The following is a 20,422-nucleotide window of genomic DNA, read 5'->3' as shown; positions in this document are numbered from 1 at the left end:
AATAAAAAGACAAATATAGTTATTTTTCTTTATTGGTGTTATTGTAGATCGGTTACTCCTGTGACCATGCAAGCTTTTTCTGAGGAGGACAGGAAGCTGTGGATGGAAGCCTTGGATGGAAAAGAAGCTGTAAGAATATAATATACGAATTATTTTTCATGTTCAGTTATAGTGTAATGATGAAATCTTTTTTCTCTAATTGATCAGGTTTTCTGCAAACCTTATATACCAAGTTTACGTAGTTGTGCAAAATGATAGATTTACTGAAAGAGAATACCAGTGACATAAAACTTTATTTCAGGATAGAGGTCTGTAAAAGTTGTGGCGAAGCTGTGGTGTTTCATTTCCGTAACAGCAAAAATTGGTTTTATAAATAGGTTCCATTACAATGATGATCTCACCATTCTAGGTAATGACTAATGCAGACTTAATCACTTTCCTTAATAACAATCTACTTAATTCAAATAGACTTTCAAGAGCAGTCATGTGACAGTAGTTCCATACGTTTTTAAAAATGTACTGTATGCTGGAGAATAATGGGTCTTACTTGAAAATTATTTTTTTTTTAATCTGCTAATGATTGAGTTATTGTTCTGTTTCTGATTCACATCAAGGAACTTTAGAAATGGGATGGAGTTGCAGAGTTCGGATACAGCACTGAATTATTCGTGTTGTTAAACTTCAGTATTCAGATCTAGGGTTTTGGTCTTGTAAGCCAAGAATAGAGGGACTTGATAGGAGGTTTTATTATTTCTGTGTCACAACAGATAGTTGCTGTGAATTAAAAAAAACCCAAACATTCTTTATCCATTTTTTTGTCAACATCATAGCAAAAACTTTTTAAAATTGTGAATATGATCCTGTTACAATTCACCAGGACTTGATTTACCAAACAGAAATTAGCAGTTAAATATATGTAATGTTCATTTGCCAATAGTTCTGGAAAATCTAATTGTGAAAAGTATTGTTTCAGGTAGGGTTGACGTTAAAATTTGCATCTTTTTAAGCTGCCATGTTGCCACTTGGGAGATGCAATACAAGTGCCTCATGCCTCCATTGTCCTGGATAGGCTGAACTCGCTGACTAGATTACATCTTTCATGAATGCACAGCAGTCGATCAGGGAGTCTGTCCATAGAGAAGAATGTGGGTATGGGACACCTAAACTACAACTCTCCTAAGGCACCGTGGCAGCTCAAGTGGTTGCAGGTTAATGTTGATCCAACCCAAAATGAAATAGTTTGACTCTTCATGCTCTTCAGGACAAACGTAAATGTCAAATATCTGAATTCCCCATGGGCTTGAAATTGTTATTCGATCCGCTCTAGGCTAATGTTCTGTATCAAATGAGGCTTAGTATTTTTTAGCAATCAAGTGCTGCAGTTGTGCATATTTGGCATTAAGCAGGAAGCATCTTGATTCTGCTCTTATAAACTTGTTTACTGCAGTGCACTCATATATTTGTATTTTTCTATTAGCTATTCATCAACTTGAATAGAACTAACACAAGACGGGAGGGAAGTAAGTACTTGGAGCTACTATTAAAGCTTATATTTTATTGTTAATATTTAAATTCTGAAGTGTATAGATAAGGATGTTTCACAAGAGAATACACACTTTTAAAAAGAACTTAATTTTAATCACTTAGGCCCTGATTCTGAAAACTCATATGTGCATGCTTAATTTGACTACCATAAATCATCCCACAGAAGATAATGGTTCTCACAGGAGTAAAATTAAGTACACCCATAGATGTTTGTAGCATTGGGGTCTAAGTTTACACCTGCTTTGAGAAAAACTGTCCCATTGTTCATGTCAACTCATTTCATACTAAAAGTGCCTTAAAGGTACAATTTACATTTAAACACAAGAAAACTTTTACTAGTTGAGATTATATATGTACAGAAGTCAGAAAATTCAATGATATGGCTATTGGAAAACATAACTCAGCCACATTGCACATATGTATTAAAACCGCATAGACTAATTTCAGATATAGAAGTATAAAATACAGTATGCAAGAGTAGTGAATTAACATAGCAATGAGAATCAAAATTTGTGTGTCTTTAAAATCTGAGCCATAATCTGGCATTAAAAATATATTTTCTTAAACTGTTTGCCCTTTCCTGTGGAGAAGAAGGTAGCGATGAAGGCAGCTATTCTTCTTGCATTCGGGGGTTAATGCAGTCAAGGGTTCTTTGTAATACTGGTCTTTATTCTGCTCCCACTCACGGAGATGGAAAAACTTCCATTAGCTTTAATGATGCAGGATCAAGTTGGCAGTGAAGGTGAAGACCAGATGGTTGGGTGAAAGGCAGTTGTGGAACCTGAGTTTTTAAATCAAGTTTTGATTTAGCAGAAAAGGGAATTAGACGGGACCACAAAGAAAGCTGGTCATCAAGTATTATCCTGTGAATACATCAGGTTTTAGGTAGCCCATTTGCCAGCTGCCATGAAGAGATGCACATACATGTCCTAAATCTCTGGATTGGGAAATCTTTTGGCTTGTGTAAGACCTAAAGCATACTTTGTTGGGGATGATAGGATGATTCCATAGGGGGAGAATCATTTGCAATGTAATTCTGTACAAGTATTCTCTTCTCCAATTGGATTTCAATTCTCTTCTCCAGTTATTAGATCTATATGTAATATTTTTTAAAAAGAGACATTGGAATTATTTTTAGATTTGTCAAAAAAGTTATAAATAATGATTTTTTGATCAAATCATTTCTTGAAATGACCTCCCAAAGTTTGAAATACTTTATAAAATATTTCAAACTTTGAGAGGTCATTTCAAGAAATGATTTGATCAGAAACAATTAAAATATGTATAGTTTAAAAAGTTGATTGTTTGTAATCATATCTTTTTTAATGAAGGACAACTACACATGAGACTTTTCTTCATATGATTTTCACTTTATTTTAAAAGGAAATATCATGCTGTTATTTAAACTAGGCTAGAAATACAATTGAGATTTTTTTGGCTATTAGTTGAGAGTTTCCCATCAGAATGTCTTAGCGCACATTTCAGTTTTATGGGTGTGTTTTAAGAATTTGGGTTTTCCTTCAAAAATCTACAGGATGTAGGAAGTATTCAAATACCCAAGATTCTGCAGGATGTGTTCCAGCGAGCTGAGAATTTTTTAAGATTAGTCTGTCTTGCTTTGCAGTAAATATTCTTAAACCATATTCTTCTTCTGCCAACATCCATTTCTAATTAAGGGTCCTATCTTGCAAAGACCTACTGTGAATAGATTCCCTGCAGTCACTACACCTCATAGCAAGTGCTTGCAGGATTGGTTCTGTAAAAATATAAGATAGCAAAAAAGACATTTGTCTAGAAAACAGAGGCACTTTTGTCACTCCTGGAATTCTTCCTCAGTTTTGCCTGAGTGAGGCCTGTCTGTAGGGTTAGGTCCAATCTTACTTTCAACCAAGAAAGCAGCACTAGACTAGCCCTAGGTCTTCGTATCTTTGGGCATGTCTACATGAACACTTACTGCACAGCAATCGGGTGTAAATCTACAGAGTTCCAGCATGCCGTTCACAGCTGTCCTGCGGAACCTGCTGATGTGCACTAAAAGTTCCCTAGTGTGTGTTGACATAGTGTGGTTTGAAACAGCATTAGGTGAAAATGCACTAAGGAATGTTAATGTTAAGAGCATAGCAGGAGGATCCATGCAGACAGTTAGTGAGTAGTGTGCTGGAATGCTGTAAATTTACACCCCAGCTTGTTGTGTGTTGTGTTTGTGTAGACATGCCATCTGTAAGAAAGACATGGCATAAGAGGAAAAGTCCTCTCATGGATCAGTAACTGGTTAAAAGATAGGAAACAAAGGGTAGCAATAAATGGTACGTTTTCAGAATGGAGAGAGATAAATAGTAGTGTCCCACAGGCATCTGTACAGGAACCAGTGCTGTTCAACATATTCATAAATGATCTGGAAAAAAGGATAAACAGTGAGGTGGCAAAATTTGCAGAGGATACAAAACTACTCAAGATAGTGAAGTCCAAAGCAGACTGCAAAGAGTTACAAAGGGATCTCACGAAACTAGGTTACTGGGCAACAAAATGGCAGATGAAATTCAGTGTTGATAAATGCATGCTGGAAAACATTATCCCAACTATACATATAAAATGATGGGGTCTAAGTTAACTGTTATCACTCAAGAAAGAGATTTGGAGTCATTGTGGATATTTCTCTGAAAACATCCACTTAATGTGCGGCGGCAGTCAAAAAAGCTACCAGAATGTTGGGAATCATTAGGAAAGGGATAGATAATAAGACAGAAAATACCATATTGCCTCTATATTAATCCATGGTACGCCCCCATCTTGAATACTGCATGCTGATCTGATTGCCTCATCTCAAAAAAGGTATATTGGAATTGGAAAAGATACAGAAAATGTCAACAAATATGGTTAGGAGTATGGAACAGCTTCCATATGAGGAAAGAATAATACGACTGGGACTTTTCAGCTTGGAAAAGAGACAGCTAAGGGGGGATATGACAGAGGTCTATAAAAATCATGACCGGTATGGAGAAAGCAAATAAGGAAATGTTATTTACTCCTCATAATACAAGAACTACGGGATCACCAAATGAAATTAATAGGCAACAAGTTTAAAACAAAGAAGAGGAAGTATTTTTTCACATAACGCACAATCAACTTGTGGAACTCTTTGCCAGAGGATGTTGTGAAGGCCAAGACTATAATGATTCAAAAAAGAACTAGATAAGTTCCTGGAGAATAGATTCATTAATGGCCATTAGTCAGGATGGGAGGGATAACAAAAGCATCCTCTGAAGTGCCCCTAGGCTCTATTTGCCTGAAGCTGAGTATGGATGAAGGGTATGGATCACTTAATGATTATCTGTTCTGTTGATTCCCTCTGAAGCACCTGGCATTGGCCACTGTCGGAAGACAGGATACTGGGCTAGATGGACCATTGGTCTCACTAGTATGGCTGTTCTTATGTTCTTATGTATTATTTATTGTGCTTAAAACCTTTTCAAACTGTTTTTCCTCTTAGGTGCACAGTTGGATAAGATAGGGTTCACAATTCTGAGAAAATGCATCAGTGCTGTTGAAACACGAGGTAATGATCAATCCAGCCAAGTTCTACTGCTCATGAGGGGAAGGCAAAGATGGCTCAGGCCTGGGAGAAGGTGGGAGTGGAGTGGGAGTGTGGATCTGATGTAAAGTCTCACCAGGCCTATTTTAGAGCTTGGACCAAGACAGGGACCAGAGGCGGAAGAAGCTTGCTTCTGTCCAGCCCTGACCTTTTTGCTGTGGCTGCACTCCAGATAGAATTATAAAACCATAAGGTTAGAAGGGACCACAAGAGTCATCCAGCCTAACCCTCTGCCAAGAGGAAGGATTTGTTGGGCTTAAGGGGGATCTACTCTTGTTTATATGAAAGTGTGTCCTACACTCCTGAGGAAACCCTGATGGAGGGTCTGTAGGTATATTCTTCCTCACTCTGGTGTAGGCCTCATGCAATCCCAATGTTTGTAAAAAGTGCTGGGAATGACTTTCTTGCTACCACAGGAGGATTGATATTTTCCAGTGGTTACTGAGACACCATCCAGGAGTGTGTGCAGTTCCTATTCCTCACTCTGTGGGCTATAAGGAGTGTATTATGCTGCTAGTGAAGCTTTTTTTTTTTTTTTTTTTTTTAAAGGTATAACATTTATTTAGACTTGTCTTTCAAGAGAACAATGTCTAGTGAGGCAGGACAGTGAAATAAACTAATATGGGTTCACTTTTTACTTTTTAAGAGAAGTTAAAATGAAAGTGGATAATTTACTACCCTCTGTTTGTTTGTTTCTCTTGACATGAAAAGAGCAATTGCAATTTCAGGGTGTGAATTTTTCTTCCCCTCTAAATATGTTAGACTAAATTGGAGCTGCTAGTTATGTCTGAGTGACCTAATGTTGCACAGAGCAGAAGATCAGTAACTTTCCTTTGTATATTGCCTTTCTTACTTACAAGATACAGTCACATCTGCTGTCAAGGAAGGACTTGCTTATTTAAAGAGAGTTTTCTACTTGTGTACTTGTATTCATCAGTACATGGTATTCTAGCAGTTTTCTGAAGTTGGGAACTTAGCCATTAATAACAAAGACAAATCTCAGAAACATTTTTCACTTGGATTTTAACATCAATCCACTCTGATAGGTTTTTGAATAATTTCAGATTAGACCAGATATGAACTGACATTAGATTGGGCTTTATACTTTTTCAAATAGTTGTCAGATTTCCTCAGTGTAACCATCATTTTAATTATTTTAGTTATCTAGATCTCAACCTGGGATCCATGGACTGTGTCTAAGGGTCCGTGAAAGACTTAGACTGAAAACTGTGACTGAACAGAATTGAACTATGTATACAGACAATAGATTTCCAAAGGGGTCTGCACCTCTATTCAAAATTTTCTAGGGGTCAACAAATGAAAAAAGGTTGAGAACCATTGATCTAGATTAAGATCATAGGTTTATATATGTCATCTTTTAAAAAAATGCTGATAAAATGTAAATAGGTCTTAAAGCACATACTTTTCTCCAGAGAAGTGGTAAAGTAGCAAGTTAGTATATTAATAACTACATATATATGTGGTATAACTCTGTTAATATTAGAAGTGGGGCTGGTAGCCCGGTCTTTTATTAAGGTTGCCAGACATTATAAAACCCTGTTTTATGTTTATAACTTTGCCAAACTTTAATTTTTTTTTATGCCAGGTGTGTGCTTCATTTGATTGAGCATTTCTGTTAAAATGGTTTAGCTCTTTCCGAGAAGAAAGCTGGGAAAAAATACCTTATTTTGCCTGTGTTAAAAAATTCTCATGACCTTTTCTTTGAAAAGCTCCAGTACCTCCAAGCATTGGCTCAAGGACTTTAAATTTGGTGCGGTGGGGGTGAGGTGGCCTGTGTTTTCCTGTGAAGATCTGCTCAAATTTGGCCAAGTTATAAGCCTTAGAGAAATCATGGTTTGTATGTGCTCAGTCGAGATTTCTCACATTTTAGCTACTAAAATCTCTAATGTTTCCATCCACGGTGAGCATGTTCCAGCCCTGAGCTCAACTGGACTTTCCCTGCAATTACAGCATTGGGCTATTGTTGGCTGTACTGGGCCCAGGTCTGGAGACCTGAACTGAGTGCAGGGAAAATGTCTTTCCTGTGCGCTAAGTGACCCTCTGCTGGGCCTAACCAATGTGAAGGGATATGGAGTCTGGAGGGGTGAGACTAGGACTTGCTGGCCAAGGAGATTGGGACTGGGATGAGAAGCCTCAGGAGTGGATACTGGGTGATGGCTAGGTGAGGAGGGTGTGATTAGGCAGAGGAGCTTGGGGTGGGGAAGACTAGGACTGGAACAAGGCAGGAGGAAGGTGCAAGAGGGGTCAAGCTTGAAGAAAATGAGCAGAAGTGTCTGTGCCCAGTAGAGTTCACTCCCCTCCAGAGCCTGGAATGAAACCCAAGATTCCCAAGGCTCACCATTCCTCTGCTGTCAGCAAATACCTGTGAAAGCCATTGGCAAAGTGTCCCATCCCTTCTCATGCTGGTCCACATATAAGAGAGCAGTCTACTTTTGCTATTGTTTATACTGTTAGCTCAAGTGGCTGAGATCTGTGTGATGGATCTGAAGGGTCTGGCCCAGCTGATGAGCCATATGTTGTCAATGTGATGCATTTTGTTTTTAAACTAGGAAATTGCAGACTCAAGATTATGTTAAAGTAACAGTAAGTTTGCGAATATGAACACTTAAAAGTTGGCAAATGCTAAAAATCAAGTAGGGGTCCTGTAGACAACAGTCTCCTTTACTACACAACCCTCATTCATCCCTAGAGCTGATCTAGACTGTGCACTGAATGAGGCAGAGTCCTCTAGAAAAAATATTATGTGATCATATCATTAAAGATTATATTGTAATGCATATGTACAAGGGGGCTGAATTAATTCCAACATTTGCTAACTTTGGAGTGCTTGATTTTGCAACCTTACTAACATTCTTTTAATGTAGTTTTTGAATGTAATATATATAGTAGATAAAATGAACAATGATAGTGACTAGTGAAAACAAAATATTTCTTTATTACTGTAGTTTTAGTAAGAGTTTTCAAAAATAAATATTCACTTTTATTTATAGGGTGGGGAATTCAGGTGTGGTTGTAGGCAAGATGTCCACTCTCAAGCATTCAGCAATCCACCCAGCTTTTGAGTAAGGGAAAATGATTTGGATGTATACAAAGCTATGACTATTGTTTATCTGTTCATTGATTCTGAACATACTTAAGATGTATTTCAAAACAAAACAAAATGTGCTGATGGTTTCATAGGGATAGAAGATCAATTTCTGCACTGTTACACCCATACAACTCTAGTGATGTAAGAGCATAAGGGGTGAAAGATTTTAGACAAGTTTCCTTGATATAGTAATAATACGAGGAAAACTGTTACCCTTCAGACGTCCAGATTTTATACTTAGGTAAGAGAATTTGCACTAAATGCAACCTTAGAACAACTTTTACTGTGAATATTTTACAGTAAGTTGCCAAAGGCAAGTTATGTTCAATAAAAGAAAATAGAAGACAGATGCCTCCTCAGAGTCTGTGTCTGTTTGCCATGTTTTATCTCTTTTAATCATAATGGGTGTGAGGTTGGTGTGGGAGGAAAGAGAGGACAGTCTGGTGTGGGTGGAAACTGAGAATAGTCTTGTCATGTCATAGCCGAAAACTCTGGTGTGCAACAGAAAAAAAAAAAAAAAGAATAAGAAAATGAAAACATATTGAACATTAAATTGTCAATGGCTGAATGATTTTTCTCACTTGCGTTATTCATTTTTATCAAGCTGAGAAGAAATAATTCACTTTGACTAGAAAAAATACTGTACTTCAATTAACAGTAGTGTTAGCTAGACTTGAATTCTTGTGAGCTGCTGTATAGGGATATGGCTGTAATTTACTAGATTAGAAAACTTGAGCTATTAAATCAGCATTGTATTTTAAAAACTTCTTGGGCTCTTTTTTTCTTTGATGCATGAGCACAACTCTGATGGGATTTGCACTCACATACTGTATCTGAGAGCAACACCGGATGTTCTATTTTTATTATTTCATTTTGATTTACGGTTTAGTACCATAGTGGATAATAAAAAGAGAGAAAAGATTATAGAAACATCCCAGTGCTGCTCTTTCAATAGTAAAAATTCTGTGTGAGAGAGATTGTAGTTCCTCTGAGCACTCGTTGGGATGGCGCTCTGTAAAATGCCAGTGTTGAGGGTTAATAACAAATTTCCACTTTGTTAGTAGTTAGTACTGCAGCAGTACCTATTCTGAGATGTAGGGACAGATGGCAGCAGTGAGCTGTCATCTCAGTTTTTCCTCCATAAGAATTTTTGTTTCACTGGTGAAGAGAACGTAGGGAACCTTCTCATAGGACAAACCTGATATTACGTTGAATTGTGAGTGTTTGTGTGTGAGCACATCCGTAGTACGTTATTGGACAGAAAATATAAGTAAAACATGTTGTTTCTGCAGCTGTATTAATAGCCCTCCATTAGTGATATGTATTTAAAAAAAAAAACCTCGTCTAAGGTGTACTTGGTTGGTAAACACATCCTGCTTCCTATGGCATACATTTGAGACAGTGGGAATTGTTTTACTTATAGTAAATTTGTTTATTGGCATGCCTAAGAAACCAGATGTGTCCAAGTCAAGCCTGGGTGTTCTTAGAGCCAGTCACCTGTAACTCATGTAACTATAAAAAGAATTAAAATATGCCCTGGGGAGCCTTGCAGCTCCCAAAGCTGCTACTAGTGTTTGGTTCAGCCAGCAGTAGTAAGCCAATCAGAATTTGCATTCTAGTCAGCAGTAATCTTAATGCTCTAAAATGAATCACCTTGTCAATCCCTCAGTGCTTAGGAAAACATTTTCCACAGTTATCGGTCTCAGATACTCTGCCGCACTTAAATTTTCAGATTAGATTCTGAAATAACATGATTTCAAATGGTTTTTATGTTTTGTATTCGAAAGTTTCCTTAAAATAAAACCATGTTAAGAAGCATTAATTCCCCTCTGCACCTCTCATTATGCTTTAGCAATTAGCTCTGCTTCTTTCAGGTTGATGAATTTGAACTTGATCAATTATCTGATAGTAATTACCAGCACAGAGTGATTATTATTGCTGAAGTGGCATCCTAGTTTCAATATTACTGTCATTTCAGACACACTTCTCAGCAGCACATCTGTTTTTAAAACCAAGCAATGGGTAACTCTGGTTTTCCTAAATTATTTTTAAGCATAAGGTACCAACACTATTTCAGTCAGCACAATTTTGCTCTTATTAGTTTTAAAGTTAGCAGAGCGGTAAATCGATATACAGCCTGACAGCTTGAACTTCTGAGTTGAGCAAAAACAATAAGATACATTTGATAGTAAGAATGTTACTTCAACTTTAACTTGTTTCTTGCAAACTGTGCAGAAGATTTGTTTTTACAGCACTAGAAACTAAAGTTGGATCATCCTGCAAAAAGGCCTGCTGCCATTTGGCAAAGCATTAGAAAGTTGGATATTCTTATCAGAGATTTATACATCTTTGGGCTGGAGTTCCCAGGGAATCCCAAGGGAAGTTCAAGCAAGCATTGCTCTTCGCTTTGCATCCTCTCCAGTCCCCAAGATTTCCAGTGCTCCCTGGTTTGGGGTGGGTCAGAAATTATTGTAATGGTTTCCTGCTGGCAATTTTCTAAGTGGTACATGTGGTGAAGATATAAGTCTTAAACATGGCACTCTCTGGAAAACCCAGTGGCATGGGAAATTACTTTTTGTATATGTAAATTCACATTATAATATCATTAGATCGATGGCCATCTAGACAGTAAGAAGAAAGCCCAAGAAGAATAAGAAGAAAATCTAGAAGACCCTTTACTTTTCAAATTTCAAGATGTTTTGAGCACTGAGTATATTATAAAGTGGTGGTGGTGGTCTCATTTGTGACATTGGTAGAGTAATTCATTAAGAATAATATTTATTGTGAATGATATTTCGATTTTTTAAGATATATATCTATTATTTATTCAGATATAAGCTTCCCATTATTTGCTAGTTCTGCTTGTGTTTTCTTTTGCTCTGTGTTGGAACCATCTGTTGTTGAATCTGGGAATTCTCCATAGGTCTTCTTTCTCTATATGTTGTGTTCTTAAACAATAATAATAAAAAAATTAAAATAAAATTGCCAACCAAACAAAACCTACCCTGTAGTTTAAAAGAGAAAATAAGGGTTGTTCTCACAGTATTCATACTTCGAGGTATTTCTGCATTTCAACTTCTAGGTCCATATGAAATCAGGAAGTACTGCGCTGGTTATTGTTAACATGTATTGCATTTCAGCCCCAAAGCCCCAATCAGGATCTCAGCTGTATTGTGCTATATCTTGTACAGACGTATAAAAAAGGGTAGGATAAAGGGATTCAACATCCAAACACTATGGTCAGGGTGATGGCGGGCATTTAACTAGTTGGGTTTTTACTTTTTTGATCTTCTTTACATTTTTTTTTATTGGAGGGATGTTATGTGGAATTTCAATGGGGCAGGGAGGGATTCGAGTAAAAAGGGACTGAATAAAGGGGAGGAAGGGGAAAAGGGGAAGAGAGAAAAGCGGGGTGAAAGGAAAGTGAGCAGCATAACAAGCATGGAGAGTGAGGATAGGTAGCAAAATGGTTGCAATTGGAGGGAAATGGGGCTGGATGGAAGCTGAACAACAATCAATGGCAATACAGCAAAAGAGAGCTGGCGGCAAGAGAAGATATCCAGTGTCCATGTTCCAGAGCTGAGTGAATGAGGATAGCATGAGGCTGTGAATGCTCGTCTGTCTGTTGAGGTTGCACTCGACGTAGAGGACAGGAGAGAAATTACTGACCCCCCAGTCCTGGAGTTGGGTTCATCTGGATATACCCGTGTGGGGAGCACAGTGGGTTGGAATGATGCCTTGTATCTTAAGGAAAGAGCATTGTTTACTGGTGTGAAAAAAGATTTGGCTTGAGTTTTTAGGAAAGAGCTCAGATTACTTTGATCCAAACTTTTTCATCCATCCATACTAAAAGGGTAAAATTTCATTAACAAAAGAAATCTAAATTTAGTATGCATTCAGTTCAGTTCCTGTCAGTTAAAATGTGAATACTGAAGGTATCCATAACTACTTTTATTAAAATAAAAAGAAAATGGGAAGCGATTTTCAAAGAATCATTTGTCCATTGGTGCTTGTAGGACAGAAAAAAAAAATCCTAAATTATTCCCAAAGTTCTAACTGCCTGCATCAGCGCATTGGAAAAAATGTGCACATGCCTTTTTCCTGAAGACCAACATTTTATTTATCATGGGTTTATTTTAAATGCACAGAAGGACAGCAAAAAGATTATACTTTATTTGCAGTGTGTTCCTTTCATAGTCATGAGTGACAATGTGAATGCAACTTTAAGGGACACTTTTAGGTCAGCAGTTGAAAATTTTTAACACTTTATTTGCTGTATATTTGACTGCTTTGGCTGATCTGTTTTCTTCCTCAATAGGTATAAATGACCAAGGATTATACAGAGTTGTGGGGGTGAGTTCAAAGGTCCAGAGACTTCTGAGTTTGCTAATGGGTATGCCTCTATTTTATAATAACTTCTCCCATGTTTTTATTTTGATTCATGGCTGTTTTAATTTCAATGTTGATACCCTTGTGTAATGTTTAATTTTACTTTTTCCTCATTTTGGGTCAAATTTAGCTTGCCTTCCTCATGCAAATCATTCTGTCCTGCACTCACTGTAGCCACTTGGCTGAGTAAGGCAAGCACGTGTTAGCTGATAGTGTAAACAAAGAAAACAGCCCAAAGGACCTGTTGGGACAAATCATGGGTGTGGTATAAATTGGTTTAAAGGAGCTTGAGTTTAAATTAATGTAATCTACACACACAGTTTCTGGAAGAAAGTGTACAAAAGCGGGTGTGTGGGAGGCTCTCCTTTTTACACCTTCATGTTTTTGTCCTCTACCTTTTCCGGCTCATGGTGAATAAGTGACACCAACTTAAATTCCCTTAGGTCTGCTCTGTACCAGAGTGAATATTTCAATTAGGGGTGTGATCTTTATTTAAAACAATATAGTTATCCAGGCACCGGGTCTAGAATGGCCCCAGTTATACCAGTATAAATGTGCTTATACCAATAGGTTCCTCCCATATGGGTGTGGGAAAAGCTATACTGTTATGAGCATATGTATACAGGTATAATTGCATCCATGTTGGGGGGGTGTACCACTTTACATACTGATATACTTAAAGTGGTATGACTTGTGTGTGGACAAGGCCTTAAGCTTTGTCTATATTTAAAAGTTAGGTCAACATAGGTACTTTGTTCAGGAATATGAAGGGCGGGGGGAACCACCCCTGACCAAGGAGCTATGGCAGCCTACTCCCAGTGTAGCTGCAGCTTTGTCTGGAAGTGTATTTCCATTGACATAGCCACTGTTGTTGGGAGAGGTAGTATTCTTACAGCAGTGGGAAAACCCATCAGTGTCTTCTGTGTCTACACTATGGAGTTATGCTGCTATAGCGAGATAGTTATGCTGGTATGGTTTCCGTCAACATACATTGACATTTCACACATTACAGTGGCACAGCTGCAGCTGTAGCACTTCAGTGTAGATGCTTACTACAGTGATGGGAGTGGTTCTTCTGTTGCTGTAGCTAATCCACCTCCCTGAGAGGTGGTAGCTAGGTTGACCGAAGTAGTCTTCCGTCGACCTAGCGCTGTCTACATTGGGGGTTAAGTCGGCTTAACTACATCTGTAGACATAGATGTATATACCGATGTAATTTCTCAATGTAGACCATGCCCATAGACTCAGGCCAGATTTACACTACAGACCTATCTCGGTATAACTATGTCAGTATAACTATTTTACACACCCCAAGTGACATAGTTATACCAACCCTAACCTTCCGTGTAGATAGTGCTATGTGGACAGGAGAGCTTCTCCCATCGACATAGCTACAGCCTCTCAGGGAAGTGGCTTCACTATGCTGATGGGAGAAGCTCTCCCACTGGTGTAGGAGCGCCTTCACTAAAGCGCTACTGCAGTGCTGTACATGAAGACTGGTCTTCATGTAGACTCCCTCACACAAATTTAGCAATGGATAGCTTGAACACCACGTTATATAACCCCTCTGAATGTGGCTCATAGCACTAATGTCGCCAGATCTTTTTTTTTCTTCTAGAAAACTTGATACTCATTTAGTCCCTGTAGCCACACTTTTCCTGACACCCCACTATCCGCAGAAAAGTGTTGGTGTCTGGATTAATTCCTTCACTTGCTAGCATTTCACACTAAAGCAATAGCCATGACTGCATGATGTGCAGCATTTCCAAGTTTCCTGTCCAGAACTCTGACAGTACATGCAGTTGGACAAGACCACAGGGATTAGTTTTATGGAGCTTCCAAACCTGTCACTTGACAGCAAGGGTCTGATTCTCAGGGATTCATTGGTATTCAGAGTAGCTTGTTTGCAGTTTGCACCAGGCTCTTCTCCAGAACCATGCATGCTCCATCTGTGCTGATAACACAGTGTTCCTTGGCACAGCAGACTGGAGGAAACCAGAAAGTGAATTCATTTCATTACCCCAGACATTATGTGAATGACAAAGCGCTTTTATATTATACACTGCTGTCAATTCAGTGCCACCTGTTATTATTTTTTTTTTTTTTTTTTTTTTTTTTTTTAAGCAGGCTGTCTCTTCAGGAGTGATGATAAAACTTCAGGCTTGAGAGCCTATATGTCATATCAATCTGTCATAATGACCTTGCTAAATATTAATTTATATGATATATTACTTTAATCAATATTAACAATGCCCTGAAGTACTCTGTCAATGCATATCTGTATTTTAAAATGCTATAACAAGAAGGGAGTGTTAAGAAGCATAAACCAAAATTAATATAAACAACCAACACACAACAGGTTGTGATGGCAATTTAGTTGTTTTGGAATTAGACTCAGTAAGCAATAACCTTTTTTAGCCATTACCCATAGAAACTACCTGTCATCAGTTGAAGAACCTTGTTGGAATGCATTTGCTATCAAGAGCTGTTTTTGTTTTTCTGCTCACTGGCTTAACTTGGGTATGCAGTTTTGGCAGTCATATTTTCCTCTTTACCATTAGTGGTATCCAGATTAAATAGACTCTGGTTCCAGTGGTTCAGTAGCAGCTGGAAGAGTTTAATGGGGATTCCAGCATCTGCTTTTACTTAATTTTTAAATCAGAAACACTTTTTTGCTCACTTCCAAGATTCATGTAATGGTTTGGAATTGAAAGATTATACTGATGTCAAGATAGCGGGAAACATCAAATAGAGAACATGTTATGGTATAGTCAGGTGCCCTTCCCCTCTCCCAATAGTTCAGAGAAAGTATTGTGGTGTGATCTGTTTGCATATTTAATTTTTATCTGGTCTCAAGGAAGAATAGAGAACAGTTTATCTTTGTTATACAGAACAGAAGAATCTAAAAATCTGATTAATCTATACCCCTTTGTCTTTGAGTTTAAATATCCTTTCAGATAAAATTTTCCTTCCAGTGCCATTATAAAAATAAAACACAAACCCATCTCTGATTAGTTTTCAAGATATTAACATTTTTTATAAGATCTCAGAGATTTTAAGTTACTTCTATTTATCATGGGCCACCCAATGTGTGGGGTCAAGAATGCAAAAAAATGGAAATAGACATCAGATGCTAGGAAGGGCTGTTGATAGCATGTAGCCTTTTTGTCTCCTGTCAGAAAAGACATTCTACAAAACCAAAGGAAGCAGAGGGGTATACGGGAAGAGGGTAGAAAGACTTTAATTATGGGCCTGCTTCTGTAATACCTTACTCACATTGAGTCCCACCTGCCAGAGTAAAAGTTTGTGGTATCAAGCCTTACTTATGATCATAAATTAAATTAATTTAAAGCAAAAAAATAAAAATTGCAGTTCTGTAAAACAGACCGTATGTTCTTTCTGTAATTGACTTACTGCTGGAATTTGCCTGTAACCTATATAGTGCCATGTTATTCTGATTTTCAGCTATATTCTTGTTTAAATATGAATGGCAGAAGCTAACACTGTGTAAACAAAGATCTCAATTTTGCCTGAAATGGATATTAATTTAATCTTATCTTCTTATGAACATGATTCACAGAATATACAATATGTTCTGTTTCTTTGCAAATTGTTGCATTTAAGTGTTTGAGACAGAGGTCCCGCTTTTATAAAGTGGCTTCACAATGAGGTGACTGTTAAGGTCTTGTATATTCTACTGATGGGTTCAGTTTTGGTTTTTGATAATGACTGGCATGAAAAATGCCAGGTGTCATTTCATAGAAAAGAATTTTGCAGATCCCCTACCTTTTAAAAGAGCTTTGAAAGTTACTGCACTGAATCCCTTTTTTACCCTGTTTTATGTGCAGTGTACTACAATACATTTAAACTCAGATCACAGTGGCATTACTAAAATCACAACCAGAAACAAACCTGCTACTCCTACCCTAGCTCAATGAGTCTTGCTGGTTTTATAAATCCTATTTCCGTAATACCAGAAAATATAGGAAAAGATTTAGAGATGAATTTTCAAAAAGTCTCTAAATTGGCACACAGTTATTTGTATGCACATAAATATATGTATCTGCAGCTGCCAGTTTTGTGTGTATTTTCAATTTTTGCATGCACAAACAGTTGTGTGTACTAAATTGCTGGCATAAATGTCAAAATCCTATTGGGACCCCTTTGCAAGTTTGATTCTTAAATGTTTAGGAGAGAGTGGAATATAGCAGCTGCCAAACATGACCCTGTATGTTCATCTTAAAATGTGTAAAATAAAGGAAACTTTAAATAGAAGACAACAGGCAGAACTAGAGAGTCAAGAAAAGTGTTTGATCTCCATGTCTTTTTGTAGTCTCACTGCAGGTGTTCTGGGGTGGGGCTAATAGGAGGTGTTGTTGTCTTTGAACATTTCTGGTGTTTTGCCCCAGGCATGAATAATGGAATCCTTTCCCATAATTTTTACTATTTTTAAAAAGCAAAAATACTTTCTTATATTTTAAGGATGATTATTAAGAAAACATTGTGAAGTCTGAATTTCAAATATGTCATTAACAAATTCCACACAACCAAGTGCACCCTTTGATTGCAAAGGAAAGTCAATGATTGAGGAGTTATTTGAAAACAGTGAAAATTTAATAGTGGATTACTAACATCGTCACTAGAGTCATTAGTTTCTGATGTGACAGCTGCTTTTTATTCCATGAAGTCAGTAGAAAGGTTTCCTACTCAGTGGAAAGAATGTGATTCTCAGAACAGAGGAAGATATGCTGGAAAGATGAAAATAAAAGGTTCCATTTAAACAGTCTTCAAGTTTTTGGATGGTCGTTGGCTGTTAGCAAGTCGACAGAAAATGTTATCTGACTGGTATTTTAAAATAAGATTTAAATAATTGATTTAATGAGAGAGAATATTCAGTTACAGAAATAATTGGTTGGCACAGCCTTTAGAACATAATTATTTAGTCCCAGTTAGAAAGGACTGCACCTTTAATCAGGGTGCTTAATTTGATTTTTTAAATGTATCTGCCGTTTGTCCGACAAGCACAGTAACAAATGAATTCTGAATTGTAGGAACGGATCAAAATATAATCTGCGTCAATTACCATTGTTATAGTTTATTGCATGTTGCTGTCAGTGGCTGTAATAAAAAAATGTTGAAGTGCTTAAAGGCATAAGACATCTTGGGTAATTAGATTCATATGTATAATGTTTTGACGGTAAAATAGCCATCACTACTTGTTTAATACTTTAAGACTTTTTATTTTAAAATTGCTATAAAGTGACAATATTTTGTATTGCTTTTTCTCAGTTAGAAAAACTTGCTGATCACTCAGGCATTTGACTGCTCAGTTTCGTCAATCTTGTTATTAGTTTAGTAAAAACTAAACAGGTGGCTTTCTGTGGAATTGACAAAGTTGTCAAGAAAGCAAATTATTTTTCCATTTGGCTAAAAAATTGTAAAGTAAAACAAAACATTCACTTTAAATCATAGGGACAGTCTCCAAGTAGAAAATTCCCTCTTTCTTCTTTTTCACTGTAGTAATTTCTTAAAGGGTTTTGCATAATAATCAGCAGTGTATAGTAGCGTGTTCAACATTCTTAAACTGAGGCACCAAAACTGTCTTTTTAAAAAAAATGTACTTTGAAGGCATTACTGTATTGAACAGGTTTCTCAGACTTATTTGGATTTAATATAATGAAATAAAGAACTATCAGTTTATTTGTTCCTTAGTGGCTTTTTCTTTTCTCAAAATTGAATTTGATCTTTATCTTTTCATGAATATCACCACATTGAAGGCTCTTTGCCACTTCTAAACAAGGGAATCTGGGAATACCAGCTTCTATAAAGAAATTTCACATTATGTCTAGTTTAATTGTACTGCTCACTAAGGAAAGAAAAATCAGTGAAATAGTTTTTGAAACACTTCTAAGTAAATTCTCAAAAGAGATAGGGATGTATTTTGGATTCTACATCCTACTTCCATTTTAAGAGGAAGATGGCAATTTTGGATTTAAAGCAACAAAAGTTTCTAAATTATTTACTTTCAAATTTGATATACTTTCATTCTTCTTCAAGTGCTTGCTCATGTCCATTCCCAGTTTAGCTGTGTGTGTATGCCACATGCACCATTGCTCTAAAACTTTTTCCCCTAGTGGTACCTGTACAAGCAGCTCTAGCGCCCCCTGCAGTGGCGCGCACATGCACCCACATATAGGCGCTGCTGGCTCCCTCTCCCTCTCAGTTCCTTCTTGCTGCCAGTGATGGTGCTGGACTGTCTCTTGCCTTCACAAGTTCTCTTGCTAAACCCTTCTGGTTTTCTGTTGTTCCAGTGGATATAGTTGATCATTTTCAATAGTCTTAGCGTTGTAGTTGTTAGAGTTCCAGAGTTGGGGCATGCCCCATTCCCCTGGATTTAAACCCTGCGCTTCGTGTAAGAAGTCTATGCCGAGGAGTGACACACGTCAAAGTTGCCTAACGTGTCTGGGGGAAGCTCACATCCACAAGAGGTGCAAAATTTGTAAAAGTTTTCGCCCATGGACTAAGAAAGACCAAGATATTCATCTCAAGGCCATCCTGATGGAGTTAGCACTTCGACTGGTGTCGGAGCCTGGCAGATCTGACTCAACAGCAAGCATGGCAGCCTCGGCACACAGAGCCCCTTCGGCACTCTCTTCGTCCTCTCGGCACCGATCACCATCTCCGGTGCCGAAGAAGAGGCCTAAGATGACACTCACCAAGTGGGGTCGCTCGCCAGCGGATAAGACTAAGGGGAACCAGGTGAGACCTGCGTTGGGCTGCCAATCTTTCCCACCTCCAAGGGATCCCTCGCTGCTGCAGGCATCAGCACCAAGGCCCCCACCAACTCTTGGTAGCAGTAGAAGCCCTCAGCGCCTGGTGGTGCCATCGACCCTAGGGGCTTTTCAGGCAATGAAGGACCTCCTGGCAATGCCTGTGCCGCTGACGCCAAGGGATGACAGGCTGCTGCACTGAGACTCGGCACTGGTGGGTAATCTATTGAGGAGCAAGCCAGCCAACAGATCTGCTCAGCAGTCCCTGTCACCCAGGCACAGTTCACCGGTGCACAGGCAGTCCATGGAGTCAAGACCACGCTCTCCGGGTCAAGACAGTGACAAAGCGGAGTCTTGCCACTGGTCCCCAGAAGACCAGCACCGGGCAGCAGAGCACCACTATGGTGCCCTGGAATGACACAGGTCGCCGGACTCAAGGCATGTTTCCCCACCATCTCAACCACACTCTCCTACTCCTTACAAGAAACCTAAGGACAAGAGCCAATCCCGTCGTGCACATCGTTTGGACTCTTTGTGCCGCTCACTGGTGCTGGAGCATCGCCACACTCCATACGGCACCAGGAGATTTTAATAATCGGCACCACTTTGGCCGTCGGACAGCGGCGCCTCATCCTCATACAGCGAGGAGGTTATTCAGATGAGGTAAGCTCTGGCCCCGATGCCCGGCTTCCTTACGCTATCTCCAATGGGGGCATGGCACCTTATGCACCTATCCTGGAAGGTCGCTTCCCTGGTGGCTATTACATGTGCAAGACGAGTTTCGGAGATCAGGGCATTAATATCGGAGTCCCCCTGCACAATGTTTTATAAGGACATGGTCCAACTACGCCCTCACCTGGCCTTTTTGCCTAAGACAGTCTCTCACTTTCACCTTAACCAGGACACATTTTGTCTTCTGTACCAAGTCTCACAACTCCAGTGAAGAGAAGCGTCTGCATACTTTTGATGTGAGATGGGCTCTGGCATTTTACATCAACAGAACCAAACCTTTTAGTT

General features: G+C 38.4%; 1 protein-coding gene across 3 annotated transcripts in view; it reads left to right on the top strand.

Annotated features, from left to right (window-relative positions):
• The window catches only part of ARHGAP10 (Rho GTPase activating protein 10), a 209,350-nt gene that overhangs the window by 104,961 nt on the left and 83,967 nt on the right, over positions 1-20,422 (top strand). For all 3 annotated transcript variants that reach the window (XM_067551928.1, XM_067551931.1, XM_067551929.1), the window contains 4 exons: positions 48-129; positions 1,478-1,520; positions 5,036-5,101; positions 12,565-12,639. In XM_067551928.1, the coding sequence (XP_067408029.1) occupies positions 48-129; positions 1,478-1,520; positions 5,036-5,101; positions 12,565-12,639 (266 nt within the window). The remainder of the gene's footprint in view (positions 1-47; positions 130-1,477; positions 1,521-5,035; positions 5,102-12,564; positions 12,640-20,422) is intronic.

The sequence above is a fragment of the Emydura macquarii genome, unplaced genomic scaffold (genome assembly GCF_026122565.2).
Source record: "Emydura macquarii macquarii isolate MOO-44397 ecotype Brisbane River unplaced genomic scaffold, CSIRO-AGI_Emac_v2 contig_1363, whole genome shotgun sequence".
Taxonomy (NCBI): Eukaryota; Metazoa; Chordata; order Testudines; family Chelidae; genus Emydura; species Emydura macquarii.
This window is presented reverse-complemented; position numbering and strand designations above follow the sequence as displayed.